The 21,419-nt window shown below is 68.2% G+C and overlaps 3 protein-coding genes across 7 annotated transcripts; 1 reads left to right on the plus strand and 2 right to left on the minus strand.

The window, feature by feature from the left end:
* Positions 1-3,957: 3,957 nt before the first annotated feature.
* On the minus strand, positions 3,958-7,701 carry EFNA4 (ephrin A4). Its single transcript, XM_062630929.1, has 6 exons — positions 7,426-7,701; positions 5,431-5,723; positions 4,862-4,930; positions 4,706-4,765; positions 4,388-4,636; positions 3,958-4,311 (listed from the first exon to the last, which is right to left on the minus strand). The coding sequence occupies exons 1-5, from the start codon at positions 7,530-7,532 to the stop codon at positions 4,548-4,550; spliced, it is 618 nt and encodes a 205-aa protein (XP_062486913.1). The 5' UTR covers positions 7,533-7,701; the 3' UTR covers positions 3,958-4,311; positions 4,388-4,547.
* Positions 7,702-8,807: 1,106 nt separating this feature from the next.
* Positions 8,808-15,753, minus strand: ADAM15 (ADAM metallopeptidase domain 15). Its single transcript, XM_062630892.1, has 25 exons — positions 15,540-15,753; positions 14,667-14,770; positions 14,158-14,234; positions 13,934-14,012; positions 13,763-13,839; positions 13,507-13,684; positions 13,372-13,434; positions 13,227-13,295; positions 12,971-13,140; positions 12,813-12,897; positions 12,598-12,746; positions 12,341-12,518; positions 12,166-12,258; positions 11,889-12,084; positions 11,707-11,815; positions 11,430-11,580; positions 11,287-11,364; positions 11,098-11,209; positions 10,873-11,011; positions 10,452-10,505; positions 10,089-10,194; positions 9,591-9,659; positions 9,378-9,449; positions 9,102-9,223; positions 8,808-8,921 (listed from the first exon to the last, which is right to left on the minus strand). The coding sequence occupies exons 1-25, from the start codon at positions 15,622-15,624 to the stop codon at positions 8,879-8,881; spliced, it is 2,658 nt and encodes an 885-aa protein (XP_062486876.1). The 5' UTR covers positions 15,625-15,753; the 3' UTR covers positions 8,808-8,878.
* A 1,377-nt stretch (positions 15,754-17,130) lies between these two features.
* DCST2 (DC-STAMP domain containing 2) lies at positions 17,131-21,366 on the plus strand. Of its 5 annotated transcripts, XM_062630897.1 has the most exons (16): positions 17,131-17,335; positions 17,423-17,546; positions 17,629-17,799; positions 18,085-18,186; positions 18,289-18,483; positions 18,588-18,653; positions 18,738-18,951; positions 19,035-19,192; positions 19,271-19,435; positions 19,550-19,717; positions 19,803-19,903; positions 19,980-20,110; positions 20,243-20,358; positions 20,432-20,525; positions 20,603-20,842; positions 20,918-21,362. In XM_062630897.1, the coding sequence occupies exons 1-16, from the start codon at positions 17,249-17,251 to the stop codon at positions 21,015-21,017; spliced, it is 2,232 nt and encodes a 743-aa protein (XP_062486881.1). In that variant the 5' UTR covers positions 17,131-17,248; the 3' UTR covers positions 21,018-21,362. The 5 variants fall into 5 exon arrangements, 4 of the variants coding, with proteins under 4 accessions (XP_062486881.1, XP_062486880.1, XP_062486883.1 ...); XM_062630896.1 differs by having other exon boundaries at positions 17,131-17,546; positions 20,918-21,361; XR_009967079.1 differs by lacking the exon at positions 20,432-20,525 and having other exon boundaries at positions 17,131-17,546; positions 20,918-21,039.
* The last annotated feature ends 53 nt before the right edge of the window (positions 21,367-21,419 follow it).

The raw sequence follows: 21,419 nt of genomic DNA on the forward strand, positions 1-21,419 counted from the left end.
CATGGAAAACCTCCCTCGCGGCCTCAAGATCACTCCAATATGAGCCACCAGTGGCAGCCCCGGCCTCGCTACCCCTGCTCAGCACCTCCTGCTCTGCCACGGCTGTGGCAAGGATGGGTGCGAGGGCTGTGACAGAACGGAGCTGTTTGGTGCAGGCAGGGTGAGCACTGCAGCACGGCTCCACGGGGAAGGGACAAGGACACGGAGCTGGGGCTGCAGCTGCCAGGACCAGCACTTGCCTCCCCACTGGCCACCTGTGTCCCCTGCACTGGCCCAGCACCCATCAGACCCAAGCAGGCAGGGGTGGGCAGGGTGGTGGTGGAGAAGCCAACCATGGGACTGATGGCCTGGGTGGCTGTGTCATGGGGAGCCATAAACACCCTGCACTGAGCCACAGGAGCACCCGAGCGCACAGTGGAATGGGGACACCGAACATCTCAGCCCCCAAGGGACCTGCCCTTACCCAGTCAGAGCCAGCACTGGTTCTGATAGAGGGTGATGGTGCTGGAGCCTGCACCAGCCCCACTCCAGCCCTGCTGGCACATTCCTGCAGCCGCCCGCTGCCGGTGCCTAAGTGACGTTAATCCGATTGAGGGGTGACAGGCAGCATCAATATCCTGCTCCTGCCATCCATAGATCACACCACAATCAGCATCTGTGGCCGCCGGAACCGGGAGCACTGGTGGAGGTGGAAGGGGGTGACATGGGGGGGTGCCAGGCTGGGGACAGTGGTGTGGGTCCATGCTGTGACCTGCCCTGGGTTGTCCCTGTGCTCCTGCAGGCAATGGCCTTCAACACTGCCAGGGATGGGGCAGCCACAGCTTCTCTGGGCACCCTGTGCCAGTGTGTCAGCACCCTCACGGTAAAGAACTTGTGCCCTATCTGCAAGTTGAACTTCCCCATTTAAACCCTTGGATCCAGAGGGGGTCCCAGCATTAGGACCCCAGGACATGGCAGAGCCACCCTCAGGGCTGTGGGCCCTTAGTATGCAGCAAGTGCAGCTCAGTTGTGCTGTTGCTGAAAGGGCAGCTCCTGCCCATCCCACCCCTGGCATAGCAGGATTATTGTCCATCAGGATTAAGCAGTCTGAGGAGGTGCTGGTGGGGGGACACAGCCCTGCTGAGCTGCTGCTGGCACCCCGGCACGTGCAGGGGCACAGGGAGATGGGTGCAGGCAGGGATGGATGGAAAACCCATCATGGGATGGAGCCGTGTCGATGGACGGACACCCCAGCATGGGAGGGAGCCGTGTGGATGGACGGACACCCCAGCATGGGATGGAGCCGTGTCGATGGACGGACACCCCAGCATGGGATGGAGCCGTGTCGATGGACGGACACCCCAGCATGGGATGGAGCCGTGTGGATGGACGGACACCCCAGCATGGGATGGAGCCGTGTCGATGGACGGACACCCCAGCATGGGATGGAGCCGTGTCGATGGACGGACACCCCAGCATGGGATGGAGCTGTCTCAGGCAGTGTCTGCCTGCACCCATTGCCCCAGGTGTGCAAACCCAGCGTGGGGCTGGCAGCTCCCATGGGGCTGATGGAGGTGACCGGTGGTGCTGCTGCTCTGGCCCAGCACGGGGGACACGGGTGGGACACGACGGTCCTTGTCGGGTGCAGCCGGCGCGGCCGGTGCACGCTCCCTCATTGCCGAGGCAGGGCTTGGTGCATGCTCTGGTTAATGAGCCCGGCTCCCCCCAAAGCCCCTGCGAGCGCTCTGCTCAGTTGTAACCTTGACGTGAATCATCAGGCGGCTGCTTGGGGATGAGGCAGCTCCAGCCCTGGGCACCCGGTGCTGAGCACCGGTGCGGTGGTGCAGAGCTGCCTGGGTGTGGCGGCATCACGCAGGGGTCGCATCCCACCACGCTCCGAGGACCTTCACCACCCGGGGAAGGTGCTGGGCTCTGTGTTGGGACCCCAGGGCGCCGGGGAGCCCGTGGCCGGTGCCTGGTGGCCGGTGCAACGTGCCCAGTTCCCGGCTCAGCCGGTGCCACGCTCCCCGGGGCTCGGCACACGTGTCCCCTTGTCTCGGTGTCCCCTCGGCATGGAGAGCCGCTGGCCCCGTTTCCATGGTGACACGGAGCCATTTCCCATCTCCAGGATGCTCTCGGAGGCTCTCGGTGGGGATGGAAACGACTGCCCTGCACCCATGGGGGACGGGCAAGGACGGGACCCACTGCCCCTTCCAGCCCTCGGGGGGAGTCACCAGGTCCCGTGTCCCACCCTGTGTGTCCTGGGGCTGCCCTTGCGATGGCTGCGGTGCCTGAATCCATCCTCACAGGGCTGGCCATGGCCATGCCTTCATCTCACCTCCCCAGTCCAACACCTCTTTGTCCCTCTCTCCATCCCAGGGCTGCCCTTCACCATTCCACATCATTTCTCTGCTCCTGGTGATCAATTTTCCCTTCCCAATTCCCGAGGGTTTAATTCCCACCCACCCGGGGGACACGGACCCGATGGCCAAGGGCACCCAGGAACCATCACCCATGGGACCTGTGTGCCCACCCCAGTGTCCCAGCTGGCATATGGGTGGCAATGGGGAGCTGGGAAGGGGGGAATTGGCACTGGGGGGATTGCGAGACAGAAGGGACGGGCTAATGGAGCCTCTTCCTTTAATAGATTCAATTTCTGCCGCGGCTGGCTGCGGGGCGCGGAGCCATCAACTCGATTCAGGGGATGGGGAATCTGATTTGGAGCGCCCGTGCCATCAATTAGCTTTTATTGATGGCATTGCTCATTGGAAGTCGATGGGATTTGAAGCCGGCAGCAGCTCCTGCATACCAAGCAACGCCCGCTCAAGGACAGGGCCCCGGCACCCACCCTGGGGTCCCCACAGGGATCCCTTGCCCTCTCCTACGAATGCCCCAGGGGGCTGGGCTGGAGACAAGGGCGGCCCCAGCAGTGTGTGGGTCCCGCAGGGCACAGCCCCCCAGCAGCTCTGCAGAGGGGTCCAGCAGGGCCCCACCACCCCAGTATTCCTGCAGGGGGGTTCCATAGGGCCCCATCACCCCAGGATCCCTGCATGGGGGATATATCCCAGCATCCCCTCAGGACATGGTTGCCCCCAGCACCCTCCATAGGGGTCCTTTGGGCATGGTCCCCCCCGGCTGGTATCACCCCCAACTGGGGGGGTCCCACAGGGCACAGCCTACCACAGGACCCCCAGGGCATGGCCCCCGCTGCACCCCCCACAGTGGGGCCAGCCCCACAGCCCCCCATGGGTGCGGGTTTGGGGCAGGGCGGGCGGTGCGGCGGGGGAGGGGCGCGGCGCGGTCGATGCTGTTGCTCAGCCTCTTGCCAAGCCGTTCCTCCGGAGAAGCCATAAAACCTGTCTGACGTGCCCGGCCCCACTGCGGCAGCGCCGGCAGCGCCTGCCCGCGCGGGGACGGGGCTGCGGGGCCCCGCATGGGCCCCCCAAGGAGGGCAGTGCAAAGGGGGCTGCAGCCGTGGGGTGGGGGGCACAGGAGCCGGTGTCCTCCTGCATGGGGACGAGCTGCTGCTGCCGCTGCATCGCGGAGCCGTGACCCAGGATCGGCTCCCTCCACAGCCTCGGTGCCCCCTCGGTGCTGGGTGAAACCCCAGATGCAGCCCCCCCAGTGGGGCACGGCCATGGGCACACGGAGAGATGGACACGGGACAACAGACCCACGGGAAGCATGGGCAGGGCTGAGGGCAGCAACCGGGACCTGGGCACCTCAACCCCAGCACCCCTCGCCCTGGGCTCCGGGCCCCGCTGCCTGGGGCTGACTGCAGGCAGCTCGTTTGTAGTTAAAACCGTCCCTGTGACATGAGCCTACGGCTCAGTATCAAATCGCTGCAATTAACCCCCCCCACATTTAAAGGTTGTGGAGAGAGGCTCAGGCATCCCAGAGCGCCAGCTCCAGCATCCCTGAGGGACAGGGGATGTAGGCAGCAGGGACCAGGGGCTGCACAGCCCGAGGGCGCAGCGATCTTGCAAACACTGTATTGCTCGGCTCAGTCACTACCAGGGGTTAAAACCAAACCGAAGGGGCCGGTGACGGCATGGAGGAAGGCGTCTTCCCAGAAGACAGATCGGTGTGTCCTCGCCGGAGGACAAGGCAGCAGAGGGGCCTCCATCCAGCACCCGGAGGAGCTGCTGCTCAGCTCCAGGGCCTTGGGGGGTCCCCAGCCCCCCTGCGGTGGAGGGTCCATGGGGGAAGAAGGCACAAGATGAGTCGATGGCCCTGGGGCAGAGCAGGCGGCCACCGAGCCGCACAGAGCCTGGCACCGGGGCAGGGGTCCGGCAGGGCCGATGCGCGGCGATGCCGGTGGGAAGCGAGGTCCTGGGAGGGCAAGAGGCTCTCGTTAGGGGCTGCTGTGGTGCAGCAAGGGGGGGACAAGCTCCCGAGCCCCCCTCACCTTCCAGCCCAGAGCTCCTGGCCCCGGCTCGGCTCTGTGGAGGTCCGGCGGGTGAGTCGTACCCTGGGGCTGCCCCACGGGCTTGGGGGGAGAAGGGAGGCGATGGAGGAGGAGTCTGGCAGTGGGCGGTGGGGCAGAGGACCCGCGTCCCTGCCATGGGTCAGATCCAGAGCAGGGCCAGGAGCGGCAGCGCCAGGCACAGGGCGCGGGGCTGCAGCGGGGCTGCGATGCTGCGGCCGGGCTCTGCATCTGCAGGGGCAGGAGCACAGGTCAAGGAGAGCCAGCCCCCCCCGGGCCCCCCGCCTGCCCCACACTCACCCTCCGGGCCCCCGCGCCCGCGGGGCTGCGAATTGGGAACCTCTGTCACCGGCTCCGGCGCTGAAACAAACCCCAGTGGTGTCAATGGGGCTCCCCGGGGCCCCCGCACCCTGCAGCGGGCACCAGGGGAGGGGGAGCCCCCCGAGCCGGACTCACTGGTGCCTCTGCAGCAGACGGAGACGCGCAGCTTCAGGCAGCGCCCGGCGCTCTCGGGGCTGGGCACGGCTGGGCAGAGCGGACGCATCAGCGGGTCCCCCCCGGTACGGCCCCTCCGGCGGGGACCGGACACCCCCGGCGGCCGGGCCGGCCAGAGCGGGGCTGGGGCTCCCCCTCCCGGCGGACTGCGGGGCCGCCCCCTCTGGCATCTGGACCCCACCTTGGATCCCGATCCCCCCCCCCCCTTGCATCCCAACCCCAGCTCCGGTTGCATCCGGCGCCCCAGTGCAGCTGGATGCTCCCAAGCTCCTCAATCCTGGTTGACCCAGATCATCCCTCTCGCACACCCCGTGTACCCCAAATCCCTGTTACCTACAGATGCGGGGGTGCAGCCAGACCCTCTGCACCATCTGTGCCCCTCAATCTCCCCAACCTCTGCTACATCCAGAGCCCTGGCGCAGCGGGACCCTCCTCTGCCCCCCACCCCAGCTGCATCCAGCCCCTCAGAGCACCCCGACCACTCGTGTGCCCCAAACCCCTCCCTGGACGGCGGTGGGACCCCAACTCACAGATGTAGTAGTAGGTCTCCCCCGGCTGGAACTCGAAGCCGAGTGGGAAGGGGGCAAAGCGCTGGATCTTCTCGGAGAAGCGGACGGGCCCAAAGGGTGCCTGGGGCTTGTTGCACTCCCAGCGCTTGAAAGCACCGGGGGTCTCGTAGCAGCCGCGGTAGCCCTCCCGGTCCACCATGAAGAGAGTGAAGGTCTCTGCCCGCCCGGCGGGCACAGACCCCTCGTAGTGCGGGCAGTAGATGTCCAGGTAGTCATTGATGGCCACCTGGATGCTGTAGTCGTCCCGTAGGAACCTGCCGGGCAGGGCGAGCTGGGGAGCGGGTGCTGGGGGTCCCGTCGTGCCCGCGGAGGGACACGGGGCAGGCAGACCGGCAGACAGGCTTTTAGCAACCACTGGGCTCTGCACAGCCAAGCATCAGCTTGGGTCAGCTGCAGGAGCTGGACGTGCTCAGCTGGGGGGGCACACAGCCCCTCGCCACAGGCGCCCGCCTCATTGCGCCGGCACTGATTGATGCTGACATCCCAGTGGGGCTGCCCGGTTTGAGGCCTCCTGCCCTGGTGCCCCGGTGTGGGGCTGGCAGGGGTATGGGGGCTCTGCAGCCAGGGAGGGGGCCCCGTGCGGTGCCTGCGCAGGCGGCAGCGGTGGCAGCATGAGCTCATGCCTGTGCAAACACCGCGTGTGGCCAGGCCGGGATGGAGCACACACGTCTGCAGGCACACAGACGTGTGCACGCACACACATGTGCACACACACATACACACGCATGTGCACACGCTTGGTCCAGCTCCAGGACAGGAGTGCTTCTCCCCATTCCCAGCCTTTGCCAACCGGCCACATCCCGGGCACGCACTGGCCTCGCTGGCAGCGCCATGGTGGGGATGGGGCTGCCAAGCTGGCACCTGGCTGGCAGGGGGACCCCATCGAACCAAGGAAGGGGCTGGTGGGGGGGTTCCAGCCCCCTCCTTCATCCCAGTGCAGGCCCATGCACCAAACCCAGGCTCCAGGCAGTGGGACCGGTGCAGTCATCATAGGGGCACCAGTGCTGCACTGGGGGGGTCCGGTCGCCATCACCCCCTAGGTCAGGGACTCTGGGAGGGCAGCACCGGGCGCAGGCTGCCCGTGACTCAGAGCATCCATCGCCGGGCGACGCGGCCGGGACGGGCCTGGGCAGGGCTGAGGCCCTGGCCCCCGGCAACCCCAGCCCACCCCTCCCCGCGGCACCCATGGGTGGGGGGAACCCGCTCATAATGCAGCATGAGTGCCCCCCAGCCCTGCGACACCCCAGTGGGGGAGCGCGGCCCCCGGCTCCCTGCTCCCGAGCTGGGAAATGCCCAAAATGGAGGAGGCAGGAGGAGGGAGGGGGCCGGACCCCAGCCCACCGCGGTGGCTGAGCCGGCGGCAGCACCGGGGGTGTGGGGGGAGCACAAAGACCGCACCGACACCGGCCCTGGGGACCCGCAGCCCTGGTGGAACCTCCCAGAGCGACCCCAGGCCCAGTGCCCCGGCTCGGTGCCGCCTGAGGGTGCCCAAAGCTCGGTACCACCGAGGGCAAGGCGCTGCACGGCACCGGCCCCATCGGGGACCCGCCCCCCCCGGGCTGTGAAACACCCAGAGCTCGGTGTCACCGGGGCTCAGTGCCACCAGCAGTGCCCCATCGCTCGGTGCCACCGACCAGGGGACTCGGTGCTGCCCGGGGCTCAGCACCACTGGCAGCACTCCCTGCTCGGTGCCATCGGGGATGCCCGGGGGCTCCACACCACCGGCGGCACCCACCGGCCCGGTCACTCCCAGGGGTGCCCCGGGACTAGCTGCCCCACCGGGCGGTAACTCACCGCGCCGGTATCACGCGGGGATTGCCCGGGGTGGGGGGGGGGGCTCGGCGCTACCGGTCGGTGCTCACCGGGGCCCTCCAGCTCCGCCCCTCTCCCCGTTCCCCCGGCGGCGCGGGGCTCGGCGGGGCCCGGGGCGCACAAAGGCGGCGGCGGCGGCGGTACCTGGGGTTGCTGCCGTTCCAGTGGACGCTGTGGCGGGGGCTGCGCACCGGCGGCGCCCAGAGCAGCGGCGCCCAGAGCAGGAGCCCGAGCAGCGGCGCGGGGCGCATGGCTCCGCCGGCGGCGGGGGGCGGCGGGGCCGGGGCCGGGCGGGGGGCGGAGGAGGCCCGGCACGGCTGAGCCCGGCCCGCCCCGACAACTTCGGGCCAATCCGCGCCGCGCCGCCGCCCGGCAACTTTCGCCGAGCGCCATTAACCCTTGTGGGGGCGGCACCGGCGGCACCGGGACCCCCGGGCTGACCCGCGCCCATCGGCACGGGGACCCGCAGCCCCGTAACCCTCGCCCCAACACCGCCTGGTACCGGGACCCGCGACCCTGAACCCACCGGGAGCCGAGTCCCCGGTACCCCCATCCCCGGGACTGCGAACATGGACCGGCTCCGGGGCCCGCCCCCCCATCACGGGCAGCGGCAGCTCCAGCGCCCACCGGACACCGGTACCGGCCCGGGCCCTGGGGTGAGCGTGTGTGTGTGTGTGTGTGTGTGTGTGTCCGCGTATGTGCGGTGTGTGTGTGTGTTGTGTGCGCGTTGTGTGTGTGCATGTGCGTGTTGTGTGTGCGTTGTGTGTGCGTGTGCATGTGTGTGTGTGCGCATGCGTGTGCGGTGTATATATGTGTGTGCGTGTGTGTGTGTGTGTGTGCGTTGTGTGTGATGTGTGTGTGAGTGCATGTGTGTGTGTATGTATATGTATGTATGTATATGTATGTGTGTGTATGTATATGTGTGTGTGTATGTATATGTATGTATATGTATGTATGTGTGTGTGTGGTGTGCGCGTTGTGTGTGCGTTGTGTGTGATGTATGTGTGTGTGAGTGCATGTGTGTGTGTATGTATATGTATGTATATGTATGTGTGTGTATGTATGTGTGTGTATGTATGTGTGTGTGTGTATGTATGTGTGTGTATGTATGTGTGTATGTGTATGTATATGTATGTATGTGTATGTATGTATGTATGTATGTGTATGTATGTATGTGTGTGTGTGTGTGTGTGCGGCGGGGTCCGGTCCCTGCACACGACAGCAGCTCCTGCACACGCGTGTAGCGCCTCGTGCACACGTGCGCGCACACGTGACCGGCAGCTCCTTGCACACGCGCGTGCTGGGGGGGGTGGCTCCGTCACGTGCCCGTGCACACGTGGCTTGGGGGGGGCGCAAGTTGCCCGCCAGAGGGCGCAGCGCACTGCGGGGGGGGGGAACTTCCGGGGGGGCGCAGGGGCTGCCGGGAGTTGTAGTTCCGCGGCCGGTACCGGCGATGGGGCCGGGCCTACCCCCCCCCCCAGCACCCGCCGGGGCTCCGGTGCGGCGGAGGCAGCGCGGAGGCAGCGCACGGGCAGCAAACGGCCCCTTTATTGGCGTCCATGGGGCACGAGCGGGCGGCGAGGCCCCGTCCCGCAGCTCACGCATCCTGCTGGGCACCCGCGGGCGGCGGGGGGGCCGGCCTGGGGAGAGACAGGGCGGTAACGGGGGGGCCGGGTCCCCACGGTCCTCCCCCCCAGCCCCGAGAGCCCCACCGCGCTGCAGCCCCACTGCGCATCCCCCTTAACCCGCACTTTGGCTTCACGGAACACCCAAATCCCCTCGGCGCCCCACTCCGGCCCCCAGAGACCCCCCGTGCTCACCTGGAGGGAATCACTGTGACATAGGGGTGACTGGGGAGTGTCTCGCTGTGGGGCAGTGATGGTCCTGCGGGGGCTGAGGGCAGCGGCCGCCGAGGTGGAGGGGGCTTGGCCAGACCTGGGGGCTGCAGGGCAATGGGGGTGTCAAAGCTCCAGCAGCGGCCACCCCACCTCTATGGGCTCCCGGGGGGGGGCACAAACCGCTTCCCTTGCCCCATGGGGAGCCTGGACAGGCACACGCCGTCCTGCCCCACACGCCAGTGCCACCACCACTGTTACCTGTGTGCCTGGCACCACGGGGTCTGCAGGCAGTGGGCGTGTGGGGGGGGGCGGCCTGTCCGAGGGGGGCGCCTGGGCAGAGAGAGCAGGGGACAGCTCAGGGTTGGCGGCCATGTGGGGCACCAGGAGCCACACTGGGGCTGGGGGTCCATGAGAGCCGGTGCGCAGCCACGCATGCAGCAGTGCCCGGGCCCCCCCCGGCCAGGGCGTTACCTTGGGCGGAGGGTCCGGCGGGAGAGGCCGGGAGGGCGGATCGGGCCGCGCCGCGCCGAGGGCAGCCGGCTGCGGAGAGAGGGAGAGGGCAGGCGCCATGCAGCCCCACAGTGGGGCAAGCCGTGCAGCATGCGGAGACCCCCCTCCCACCGCCAAGCACAGACCCCCCCCGGCCCTGCTCAGCCCCGTGCCAAGAGCCCCAGGGTGCCCAGTGCTGATCCCGGGTGAGTGCAGCCAGTGCCAAGCGTGGCACCAGCATCTGAGCAGCACAGTCCAGGCTGTGCCAGGCTGCTCCTGTCCCGGGGCGCCGCAGGCTCAAACCATGAGGCCCTGGTAGAGGGGATGCTCCAGGCGGGTACCCAGGGATGCTCCAGCTGGTACCCAGGGATGCCGCCTTGGCAACCACCAGACTGAACCCCGGTACCCACAGCAACCACAGCCGGTTACCACGGCAACAGCATCACCCTTGCAAGTATCCCCCCCATCCCCATCCCTCACCTTGCTGCTGTGCATGACCTGCAGCTCTGTTGCCTGATGCCACTGTGGGGGCCGGGGACGCTCGGGGGGACCCTGGCTGCCTGACCGGGGCTCCGGCTGCGAGATCCTGTAGGGAAGAGGCAGGATCAGGCCCCGCCTGCTGTGGGTGGTTGAGGGGACCCCACATGGCAACCAAGCGACACCGACACCAGCAGAAGCCCAAGAGAAACGAACCCCTCGGCGCCGGAAGATGCGACACCCTGCACACCCCAGGGCTGCCCCACACCCCACGGGCACTGCCAGGGGAAGATCTCAGCACCGGAGGCCTTGCGAAGCAGGATGGCTCAGGGACAGCCCCACGCCAGGCTCCGGCAGTGACGTTACCCGCTCCAGCCGTCTGCGGCTTCTGGACCCAGGAATCGGACCCGGGTCTCAGCACTGTGGGGAGAAGATTGGGCAGCTCAGCCCGGGGCCAGGGGGACAGCGGGAGGGAGGAACCGCAGTGACACAGGGCAGGGAGGAACCGCGGTGACACGGGGTGACGATGCATGAACAGGGTCTGCTACCTGCGCTGGGGGGATGCACATGGGAGCTCACACACACAGAGAGCCCGGCGCCTGGCCGGGGGCACGCACGCATGCAGACCGCTCACTCAGCCGCCACGGGACACACAAGTATGTGCAAACGCACATGCAACGCGCCGCGCTTACCCACCACACACGTGTGCATGCCCGCATGCAGGTAGGCGGCTCCAGCACCTGCCCCAGCACACGCATGCACACACGATGCACGGGTACCCCATTACCTGTACTGGCAGGAGGTGCCTTTGCCGAGCTGGCAGAGTTGCTTGTACAGCCCGGCCCGGCGCGCGCAGCACAGCCCCAGCGCCAGGGCCAGCACCAGCAGCGCGCTCAGCAGCAACGCCGTGGGCAGTGCGCTCCCCCCTGCGGAGAGCACCACGTCACCCCCGGCTCCAGCACCACAAAGCCCCATTCTCTGTGCTGCGGCGCCCGCCAGCCCCTACCCTCACCTCGCTCCATGGCCGCAGGGCCACTGTCCTGGCTGCCCCCTGCACCGGGGCTCTCGCAGGTCGGGGGGGCCCAGCCCCGCTCACAGTGGCAGTGCCCGAGGTTGTTGCACACCTGAGTGGGGGACACTGAGGGTCAGCGCCTGCCCCGGCCCCACATCCAGCACCCGATCCCCAGCCCCACACGCTCACCCCGTGCCCGTGGCACTTGCTCTGGCACTGCTGGTCACCAAGCGCAGACACGTCCTGGCACCGCCGCTGGAGGCACATCTGGGGGGACGAGGCATCAGCACCTATGAGGGCCCTGGTCCCCCTCCCACTACCCCAGTACTCACCTTGCCAGGTCCACAGGAGGTGCCGGGCAGCACCATGGCTGCATCAGTCACATCCTCACCCCTAAGCACCAGCGTCCCCTGGCAGGATCCTTCTGGTCTGTCCCGGTGGGTGCTGCCGCGCTGGCACTGCAGCATCCCACAGCCAGCATCCCTGTGGAGACAGCACATTCATAGGGCAGGGGAGGCTGGAAAGGGGGATGGAGCTGGAGGGGCTTTAAGGTCCATGCAACCCAGCCAAGGCTGGGGCTCTGTGAGAGTGAGGGGGGACAGCACTCACCGCTGGGCACAGGGGATGTAGGAGCCGTTTGGGAGCTGCCCGCAGTGCCCGCGTTCATCCCCTCTCATGTTCAGCGAGGCCATGCAGGAGCTGGAGACGGGGCGGGTGCCTGCCGCAGGGGGGTCAGCACACCCCAGCACCACCACCAGGCCCGTGCCCCCCAAGTCCCGACCCCGCCGTACCCGTCCCCAGCAGCTGCTGGCACTGCCCCTCATAGGTGGCACAGGCGCCACCAAAGCAGACCCCGCGTGCCGCGGCGCAGGGGTGCCCGTCCTGCAGGAAGGTGTCGGGTGGGCACTGCGGTGAGGCCCCATCGCAGAACTCGGGCAGGTCGCACTCGCCCAGCGGCTCCCGGCACTGGTGCCCGGCACGGCGCAGCTGCGGGGGGGGGGGAACATTCAGACAAGTGGGGGGACCCCAACAAACCCACGGCAGGCAACAGTGCCAGTCCCCACTCACCCGGCAGTCCTGGCAGCAGCCGTCCCCCGTGGCACACTCGGCACCGGGCATGAGCTGGCAGGTGCTGCTGTTGCAGCAGGGATCAGTGCATTCCTGCCAGCACAGGGGCTGTGGTGAGCCAGGGGCACAACTACGGCCATGGGGGACCCCGGCCCACCCGGATCCGCCCTCGTACCACGCTGAGACCGCAGTCGCAGCCCTCGCCCGGCTCCAGGAAGCGGTTCCCGCAGCGGGGGCTCCCGGCCAGGCGCCGCGGCTCGGGCACGTTGGAGAGGCACCGGCCCCGGCCCCGGCGCAGGCTCTGCTCCAGGTCCTGCCGGCTGCAGTTGCTGAAGCTCAAGCCGGGCGTCAGCCTGCAGAGCAGGAGAGGGGCCGGTGAGGTGGGGAGGGGGCTCGGGCCCGGACCCCCCGCAGCCCCGCTGCCGCCCTCACCCCGTGGGCAGGGCCATGATGCAGCCGCGGTCCTGCCGGAGGTCGCTGCAGGTGCAGGAGCGCCCGTCACCATCGTGGCGCAGGCCCAGGTTGTGCCCCAGCTGATGGGCAACCGTGGAGGCGACGACGAGGACACTGATGGAGTGGTCCTGTGGGACGGGGGGTCAGAGGGGGCTGGTAGCGGGTGGGGGGCAGCAGAGGAGGGGTGCACCAACCATGCTGACACCGCCAGAGCGCGCCGGGGAGCAGATGGAGGCTTGAGCCGACATCCCCACCGCAACGTCCTCAAAGCGGGTGCCCCTGTAGAGAGCGTGCAGGGGGTGGGGGGGCTGCCCACACACCCCGGCCCCATCCCCATCCCGGCCCCACTCACGTCAGGAGCTGCGCGTTGTCGTGGGGCAGCCGCGGCAGCAGCTCCTGGTGCCGCCAGCGCAGGAACCGCTCCAGCGCAGCACGGGCACTGCTGCCCACCACGAACAAGTCGCCCTCGCTCCAGACCTCCACCGCCAGCAGGGCCACCCGCACCCCCAGCGGCTGGAAGAACTGGGCGGAAGAGGCAGGGTGTCAGGGACCCCCAGCACCACCGCGGTGAGCACTGGAGGGTGCCTGGCGCTGCAGCAGCCACTCACCGCATCCACCTGGTTGGCGATCTCCAGGGTCCGCGTGCGGACGCGCTGCAGGTTGGGGTAATTCTGGAACTGGGGGTGCAGGGAGGGGGGGTGTCAGGGGGGGCCGTTGTGGGAACGGGACTGCCCCACATTGCCCAGCGCTCACCGCGGCGTGATCCACCACCATCACCAGCTCCACGAACCGCTGCTCCGCTGTTGCCCGCTTGCCCTGTGGATGAGCTGGGTTAGGCTGGGGGGTGAGGGGGTGCTTGCAGTGGGGCAGGCCCTGTGGGTGACCTACCCTCTGTGGCCAGGGGGGCTCCGTTTTCTCCTCCTGGGGGGTGTCCAGGGGGTCCTGCCCGCAGGCCCGCGGTGCCAGCCGGGGCTCCAGCAGCCAATGCACGAGGTGCAGACCCACGGGGCCATTGGCTGCCGGCTCCAGGCTGTAGCTCCTGGTGTCCGACAGCCGGAGGTGGCCGCTGGGGAGGGAACGGGAGAGGAGGCGTCAGCAGCACAGGGGGGAGCCAGGGGCAGGGGTGCTGGTGCCAGGGGCTCACCTGAGTCCGGCGCAGGCGCAGAGGCTGGCCCAGGAGCCAGGGACGCCCTGCACCGTCCCCTGGTAGCAGCAGTGCTCCTGCAGCAGAGAGTGGGGCTCAGGAGCCAGCCCCATCCTGGGGTCCCCCGGGGCACTGGGACATGTCCGGGGACACGGGATGCCGGGGACCTACCTGCTCGCGGGCCTCCTGCATCACCCGCGTGCCATTGGGCAGGTAATAGAGCAGCGCCCCGGTGCCCAGCACCAGCTCCCTGCCACAGACACGCGTCACCCCCACAGCAGGGCCCCCCAGCTCACCCCATGGTGAAAGCAGGGACCCTGTGGGGAAGGAATTGTTCCTCTTCTCCACCTACACCCCCAGGACCTTCATCCCTCTCCTGCCATGCACCGACTCACCAGTTCTGCTCCAGCTCCAGCACCAGCCGTGTCCCCTCCAGCTCCAGCAGGACCCGCAGCCGGGCAGGGAACCCCCCCTGTCACAGGCAGCGGTCACAGCAGGGCCCGACCCTGCCCCAGGGGGGTCCCACACCCCCATCCCCACCGGTGGCCCTGGCACGTTCCAGAGGGAGCAGGAGGGATCCCCTGCCCGTCCCGGCCCCCGCCCCGCAGGAAGCGTCCCTCCCTCACGGGCGCATTGTCCCGGGAACGGGGAAGGGTGGATGGAGCCGGGTCCCCCCGCCTCGCGCACACCACACCCCCCCACACCCCCCCCGTTGCTTCCTGCCCGGTGCAGTGCGGCGGAAACGCCAGAGAGACTCCCAATGGCCGCGGGGCGGGACGGGCCCTTCCGCCGGGCATGGGGTGGGTGCCCCGACCTGCACCGGGACAGCACCGGGAGGGGCTTTGCTGGCAGCCCCCACCCCACCGTCACGAGCCCCTGCATGGGGACGCGGGCAGGGGCTCACCCGGGTCACCTCCTCCAGGCTGAGCATCCGGTCACCCTGCAGGACCCCCGGGATCACGTACCAGGAGCGCCCCGGTTCTGCGTGGTGCTGTCGCGAGCTGTCACCTGCATGAGGCCCAGAGCCTGGTCACGGCTTCACCTCCATCACAGCCCGGCCCCCCACCGTCACCTTCATCACAGCCCGGACCCCCAACGTCACCTTCATCACAGTCCGGACCCCCACCGTCACCTCCATCACAGCCCGGACCCCCACCGTCACCTCCATCACAGCCCGGACCCCCAACGTCACCTTCATCACAGTCCGGACCCCCACCGTCACCTCCATCACAGCCCGGACCCCCACCGTCACCTCCATCACAGCCCGGACCCCCATTGGCACCCATCTCCTCCCAGCTCCCCACAGTCCCCCAGCACAGCACAGGTCCCCGGCACCAGGGCAGGGGCTCGGGGTGGGAGCAGGGACAGGGAATCCCGCGCTCTCCCCAGCAGCTCCCGGGGCAGCGGCTCCAGCAGAGGTGACCCCCGTGGGCCCCAGCCTCGGGACGGGCTTCCCGGGGTCCCTGCCAGGCCTTGCGTCAGCCCCGGGACCGGGGCAGGGCGGCGCTGCCCAGGCTGACTCAGAGCCCCCCCGGAGCCCACCCCCCCTTCCGCCCGCACCCTGCTGGGGCCCGGGGGGCCGTAGGGGGGGTGTCCCCCGCAGACCCCCGTCCCCACGGCCCCGCCGCCGGATCAAAGCGCGGTCCCCGGCCCGGGGTTCGCCCCCCGCGGCTGCTGCCGCTCCCCAAGGATCCCCCCGCGATGTCGCTGAGGAGGCGAGGGCCGGACCCTCACGGGCTGGGGGACCCGGACCAACGGGACCCCCGGAACCGCTCACCTGCGCCGCTCCCGTTGGCCCCGGTGCTGGAGGCGAGGAGGAGGAGGAAGCGGAGGAGCAGCGGCCGCGGCGCCCGCGCCCCCATCGCCGTCCCGCAGCCCGAGCGGAGCCCGGCGGCCCCGGGCCGTCGCCTCCCGAGCTGACCGGCAGCAGCCGCTCCCGCCGCGCATGGCACCGCCGCCACCGGCCGCCGGCACGGCCCGGCCCGGCCCGGGGGGAGGAACTTCCTGCGCTGCCCCCGCCCGCCGCTGCGCCGGAGACACCCCCGGGGGGGAGCTGCGAGGCCCCGAGCGCTGCGGTGGGGGTGGAGACGCCCCCCCCGTCCCGCACCGCCCGGATCCCTCCTTCACCCTCATCCCGCGGAGACCCCGCTCCATCACCCCCAGGCCCCACCTCCCCCAGCCCTTACATCCCACAGGACCCTTGCATTCAGCACTCCTCGCCCAGAAGACCCCCCCCAACCTTTGTCACCCTTCCAGCCCCTTTCCCCACTCCCTCCCCTGTAGCCCCCCACCCACAGATGCACCCCACTTCACACCGTGCATGGAGGGACACTTTAATGCTGCACCCCACATCCTCCCAGGGGTGCAGGTGAGACTCGTTCCTGGGGGGTCACGGGCACCCCGCGCACGGTGCAGCTCTAGCATTGCAGCACCGCCCCACCAACGATGTCCCCCGGGACGGGGCTGTGGGGGGCTCAGGATGAGCCACTGCCCCATGGGGCAGCAGACCCGGGATCAGGGGACCTTGAAGGCATCCCAAAACTCTGGGCACCACGCACCCCAAAAACTGCCCCCCCCAGCAGTGCCAAGGGGCTGCCACTCATCTTGGGGAAGTAGAAGGCAGCAGCAGTAGTGCTGAGGACCCCAATGGTGCTGCACAGGAGCTGCTCCATCAGGGACATTCCCATAACATGGATGGCCAAGTGGTGGCAGAGCCAGGACCCCCAGGCATGGTGCTGGCACAGGCAGCAGTGGACAGGGCAGGGGTCCCACACACCACCCACCCTTCACAGCGTGGCAGAGGAGTGACACGGGCAGGCAGATGTCCCAGCGCTGGCACCCAGGAAGAACTTGCTGCAGCGGTGCTGGTCCGGCCGGCTCCAGAGGAACCGGCTTCACGGGGCCGGCAGCAGCGAGACCACCGCTCGCTGCAGGGCTGGGTGGGGAGGGAGGCGTCAGCCCGGCCCCCTCCCAGTGCCCACGGGCAGCCCTGGCCGGGAGTGGAATGGGAGGGATCTCACTCGTGTTGGGTGGCTTCTGCCTCCTGCGTGCCTCTGCCCCTGCCCAGCGCTCTCGCCCAGGAGCCTCTGCTGGCTCCATGGCCCCTGTCCTGATGGCAGCAGGATGCTGCCCTGGTGCTGACAACAGAGATGTTGCCCTGGTACCAGCAACAGAGGGATGCTCCCCGATACTGACAGCAGAGGGATGCTGCCCTGGTACCAGCAACAGAGGGATACTGCCCTGGTACCGACAACAGAGGGATGCTGCCCTGGTACTGATGACAGTGGGATGTTGCCCTGGCAACAGCAGCAGGATGCTCCCCTAGAACTGACAACGGCAGGATGCTCTTCTAGAACCGACACCCTCGCACCGACAACATTGAGGTGCTCCCCTGCAACCAGCTCACTGAGCTGCTCCTTCAGTCTGCTGTATCGCTGAGCCTGGAGCCTGGGAGAGCACCAAGAGCCCGGGGGAGCGCAGCCCAGCATGGGGCTGGTCTCGTGGCTGGGGCGGAGGGGCCGGAGCCTGGCACCACGGTCCCAGCAGCCACAGCAGCCACAGGAGCCGAGCAGGGTGCGGGAAGTGGCCCGCAGCGCTTGTGGCTTTGTGCTGGGCATAGCCCTGGCCAGCCTCTACGGGGCTCTGGTGCTGCTGGTGCAGGGCCACAACATCTGGTACTGCCTGATCACCACCATCGGCCTGGGCGCCCTGCTGGGGCTGGGCATGGCCTTCTCTGCCAAGGCGCAGGTCACGGTGCTGCTGTCGCTGCCCCAGATCTTCACCCGTAAGCAGCCACCAGGAGCCACTGGGAGGGATGGGGGGAGCGCCAGGTCCCAGCTGAGCCCCAGGACCACCCTGTCCCGCAGGGGAGGGGAAGATGCTGATGCTGCTGCTGGCGCTGACCATGGCTGTGCAGGGCCCCTGCACCAACGTCCTGCACAACTTCTCCCGTGCCGCCGAGTCACTGTCATGTGGGGCTGAGCTCGCCCTCAACCAGACAGCCGAGAGGCTGCAGCGCGCCCAGGAGCCACTGATCAGTGAGATGAGGGGCCGGGGGATGCGGTGGCATGTGGGATGGGACTGGAACAGAGGTGGTAAATGCCCCATCCCTGGCAGTGTTCAAGGCCAGGTTTGACACAGGGGCTTGGAGCAACCTGCTCTAGTAGAAGGTGTCCCTGCCCATGGCAGGGGTTGGGACTGGATGACCTCAAGGCCCCTTCCAACACAAACCATCCCATGTTTCTATGGGACAGTCACTTCCCGCAGCAGTATCTGGCCCTGGGCTGCCCCTCGGGGTGTGCTCAGGGGTCTCCTCTCTGCAGACTTTCTGTCCAAGATCAAGGAGATTGCACAGGAAGCCAAGGCAGTGGGTGACCGCGTCCGCAAGTTCTTTCGCTCCATCATGGATGCCGTCAGCCACGTCGGTGAGTGGGGGGTCCCCGAGGGTCTCCCTTGCCTCCAACACCCCCACCCTGCTCTCAGCCCCATCACCTGCCCGTCTCCCATTGCCTTCTCCCCTTCTGCAGCCCGAGCCCTGCACAACGTGTGGCTGTGGCTGGCGAGCATCGGCCGGGTGTGCAACAAGGAGCTGGGCTCGCCCTTCTACCGCTGCCTGAGACTCTTCGAGGAGGCCAAGGACAACTGCGAGCGCGCCATCCCCTTCCTTTTCTTCCTCTGCTACATCATCACTGCCTTCAAGCCTCTCTGCGGGCTGGCCAACGGTGCGTGGGGCCCTACCCTTCTGCGGGGGGGTCAGTACAGTGGCCCCGTGCCCACTGCAGGGGTCCCACCCTGGCAGAGGTGGCAGAGACCCCCCTCCCCGCAGTTGCCCTCGTCTTCTGCATCATCCCGCAGTACATCCAGAACTTCATCCAGACCAACGTTGCCACCTGTGAGTAGAGCAGTGCTGGCAGGGGTCCCTATGCCCTGTCCCCGCTCTCACCCTGACCCCCAGCACCACTTGTCACCCCCACAGCCCTCAACAATGCTCTGGACCGTGTCCGCCGGGAGTTTGAGTTCAACATCTCGGCCGTGCACGAGTTTGACATCAGCTTCAACGCCAGCAAGAGCCTGGGAGAGGTGGCCCTGGACATCATGGAGGGTGTGAGCCAGAGCATGGAGCCCACCCGCCGCATTCTGGGGCTCTTCCTGAACGTCTCCTTCCTCGCTATCCTCTACATGTACTTCAAGTGAGTGGGCCGGGTCCTGCTCTGCCCCCCCGTGGGGACAGGGACCGAATGTGCCAGTGCCCAGCTCCCCCCCGTGTCCCCAGGGCGCTGCGGTACCGGCACCGGTACCTGCAGGATGAGACCTTCGACAACATCTACATCACACGGCGCTTCATGGAGCTGGACCAGCTGCGGGCAGAGCAGGGCAAACCCACAGTGCTGCCTCTGACAGCACGGGAGTGCGGCCTCTACATCTCCCCAGGTCAGCCCCATGCCCGGGGGCATCCCCAGGTGAAACCCCTCTGCCCAGAGCCTGGCTTCACGTCGTTCTTGCCCGCAGCTGGGCTGTGGCTGTCACGGAAGGAGCACCGCCAGTACGGGCTGCAGCTCGTGGGGTTCCTGCGCCACATGCTGCTGGGCTTCTGCATCATCCTGGCCGACTACAGCCTCTTCTGGCTGCTTGACCTCATCCGGCACCAGCTGCAGGGGGAGATTGTTGCCAGGGGTGAGCAGCACCCACCTGCCAGAGCAGCAGCCTTGGGTGCTTTGCTGGCTGGGGCCCAGGGCTTTGGGGCGGTGGGTGCTCCATTGCCTGGGTCTGAGCCGTTGTCCCCCCCAGCACCGGTGGTGGTGGGTGTCAGCGTCAACGGGTCAGGCTACACCAGTGAGATCTACCGGGACTTGGTATCTGCCTTCGGTGTGCTGCAGCAGGGCAACATCTCGGTGGTGTCCCAGCGCTGCCTCATCCAGCCTGTGGAGCCCGACTACAGAACCTACGTCTTCATGGGTGACGGGGTGTTGCACCCACAGAATGCATGGCGTGGGGGGGTACTGGAGGGATTGCCCCGTGTGACTCATCCTGCTCCCACCAGGAATCCTGTACGGCATCTGCCTCTTCATCTCCATCTTCGGCAGCTACGTGGCACGGCTGCGCCGGCTGGTGTGTGCCACCTATTACCCGAGCCGTGAGCAGGTGAGGAGCCCACCCCCAGCTCCCCAGCATCCCGCCAGCAGCCGCCTGCCCTCACCCCGTGTCCCTGCCGTGCCAGGAGCGCACGGTGTTCCTGCACAGCACCATCCTGGCACAGCGGGCAGGGCTGGCACGAGCCCTGCTCCGAGCCGCCACACTGCGCACGGCCGACGCCGGGAAAGGGAACTTGTTTCTCGTCCTCACTGCCAAGTAAGCCCCCCGAGGGATGCATCCATGGGCTTGGAGCCACCCTGGACACACAGGCACCTCGCTGGGCACTGCAGAAGGGCCATGCCGGCACCGGCAAGGGCAGACCCAGCAGTGACGGAGCTCTGCCTGCAGGGTGCCCTGCTTTGCCCGCCTGGCTCGGCTCTTTGGCATCCAGCAGAAGCGCTGCCTGGCCTGTGGGGTGACGAAGCAGCCCGACTTCATCACCTGCATCACAAACGGATGCAAAGGTAGGACCCCCCCTAAATGGGGAACAGGCAGCCCCCAAGATCTCCCACCCCTCTCACAGTGCCATTGTCCCAGGGCTGTACTGCAGAGACTGCCACCAAACCCTGAACAACATCTGCACCATCTGCATGGGCCCCCTGACCTACCCGGACGTTGGGGACAAGGAGATGTGAGCAGGGGGTGCAGGGACCCCGCAAAGCCCGGGGGCCGGGGCACTGCAGCTCACCCCTTGCCCCATCCTTGCAGAGACTCCAGCGATGAGGAGACGGTGGGGCTGTGGCTGGGCGCTGTGCGAGCGCGGCGGGGCCTGGAGCAGGGGCGGCTGCTGCGGCAGCGCATCAGGGAGCTGGAGAGGGGCTTGGGGGGCTCCCGGCGGCTGCCCCCCAACCTGGCAGCGCGGCTGCGAGCCCAGCTGAAGGAGGAGGCGAGCGGGGAGAGCGACGGGGACAGCAGCGAGGTGGAAAGCGAGAGCAGCGCTGTCTCCAGGTGAGGGCCGGCGCTGCTCCCGGCACCCATCGGCACCGGGAGTGCGGTTCCCCGACACCTCTCTCCCCTCCCCAGCCTGGACTTTGGCTACCAGGAGCGGCGTGAGAGCAGCGGCAGCGAACTGGAGGAGGTGGTGACCCTGCGGCCGCCCCGCGGCACGGACAGGGCTCGGTGACGCCCGCACGGTGCCACGCGGCGGCGAGGACGCAGAGCCGGGCCCCGGGACGTGGCTGGAGCGCCGGGAGCCGCCGGGGCTGGTCAATAAAGTACCCGGTTCCCGAGGCGTCCGGTATCCCGAGCTAATGCCCGGCTGCCCATGGCCGTTCCGACCGCATGGGGCCACCTTCTCCATCCCACAGAGCCCCCTGCCCCACGGTGCCCTCAGCCCTTCAATGTACCCATCCCCTCACTGCCCCCGTCCCCATCCCTACTGTGCCCCAGCCCTGCTCACCGCGCACCCCCCCGGACCTGAGCGGAGTTGCCTGGGGAGGGCCGTGGGACGGACGGACACGGGCGCGGGATGGACGGACACGGGCGCGGGATGGACGGACACGGGCGCGGGATGGACGGACACGGG

Source organism: Pezoporus occidentalis, unplaced genomic scaffold, assembly GCF_034315485.1.
Source record: "Pezoporus occidentalis ecotype Australia unplaced genomic scaffold, CSIRO_AGI_Poc_V1 ctg360, whole genome shotgun sequence".
In the NCBI taxonomy this organism is placed as follows: Eukaryota; Metazoa; Chordata; class Aves; order Psittaciformes; family Psittacidae; genus Pezoporus; species Pezoporus occidentalis.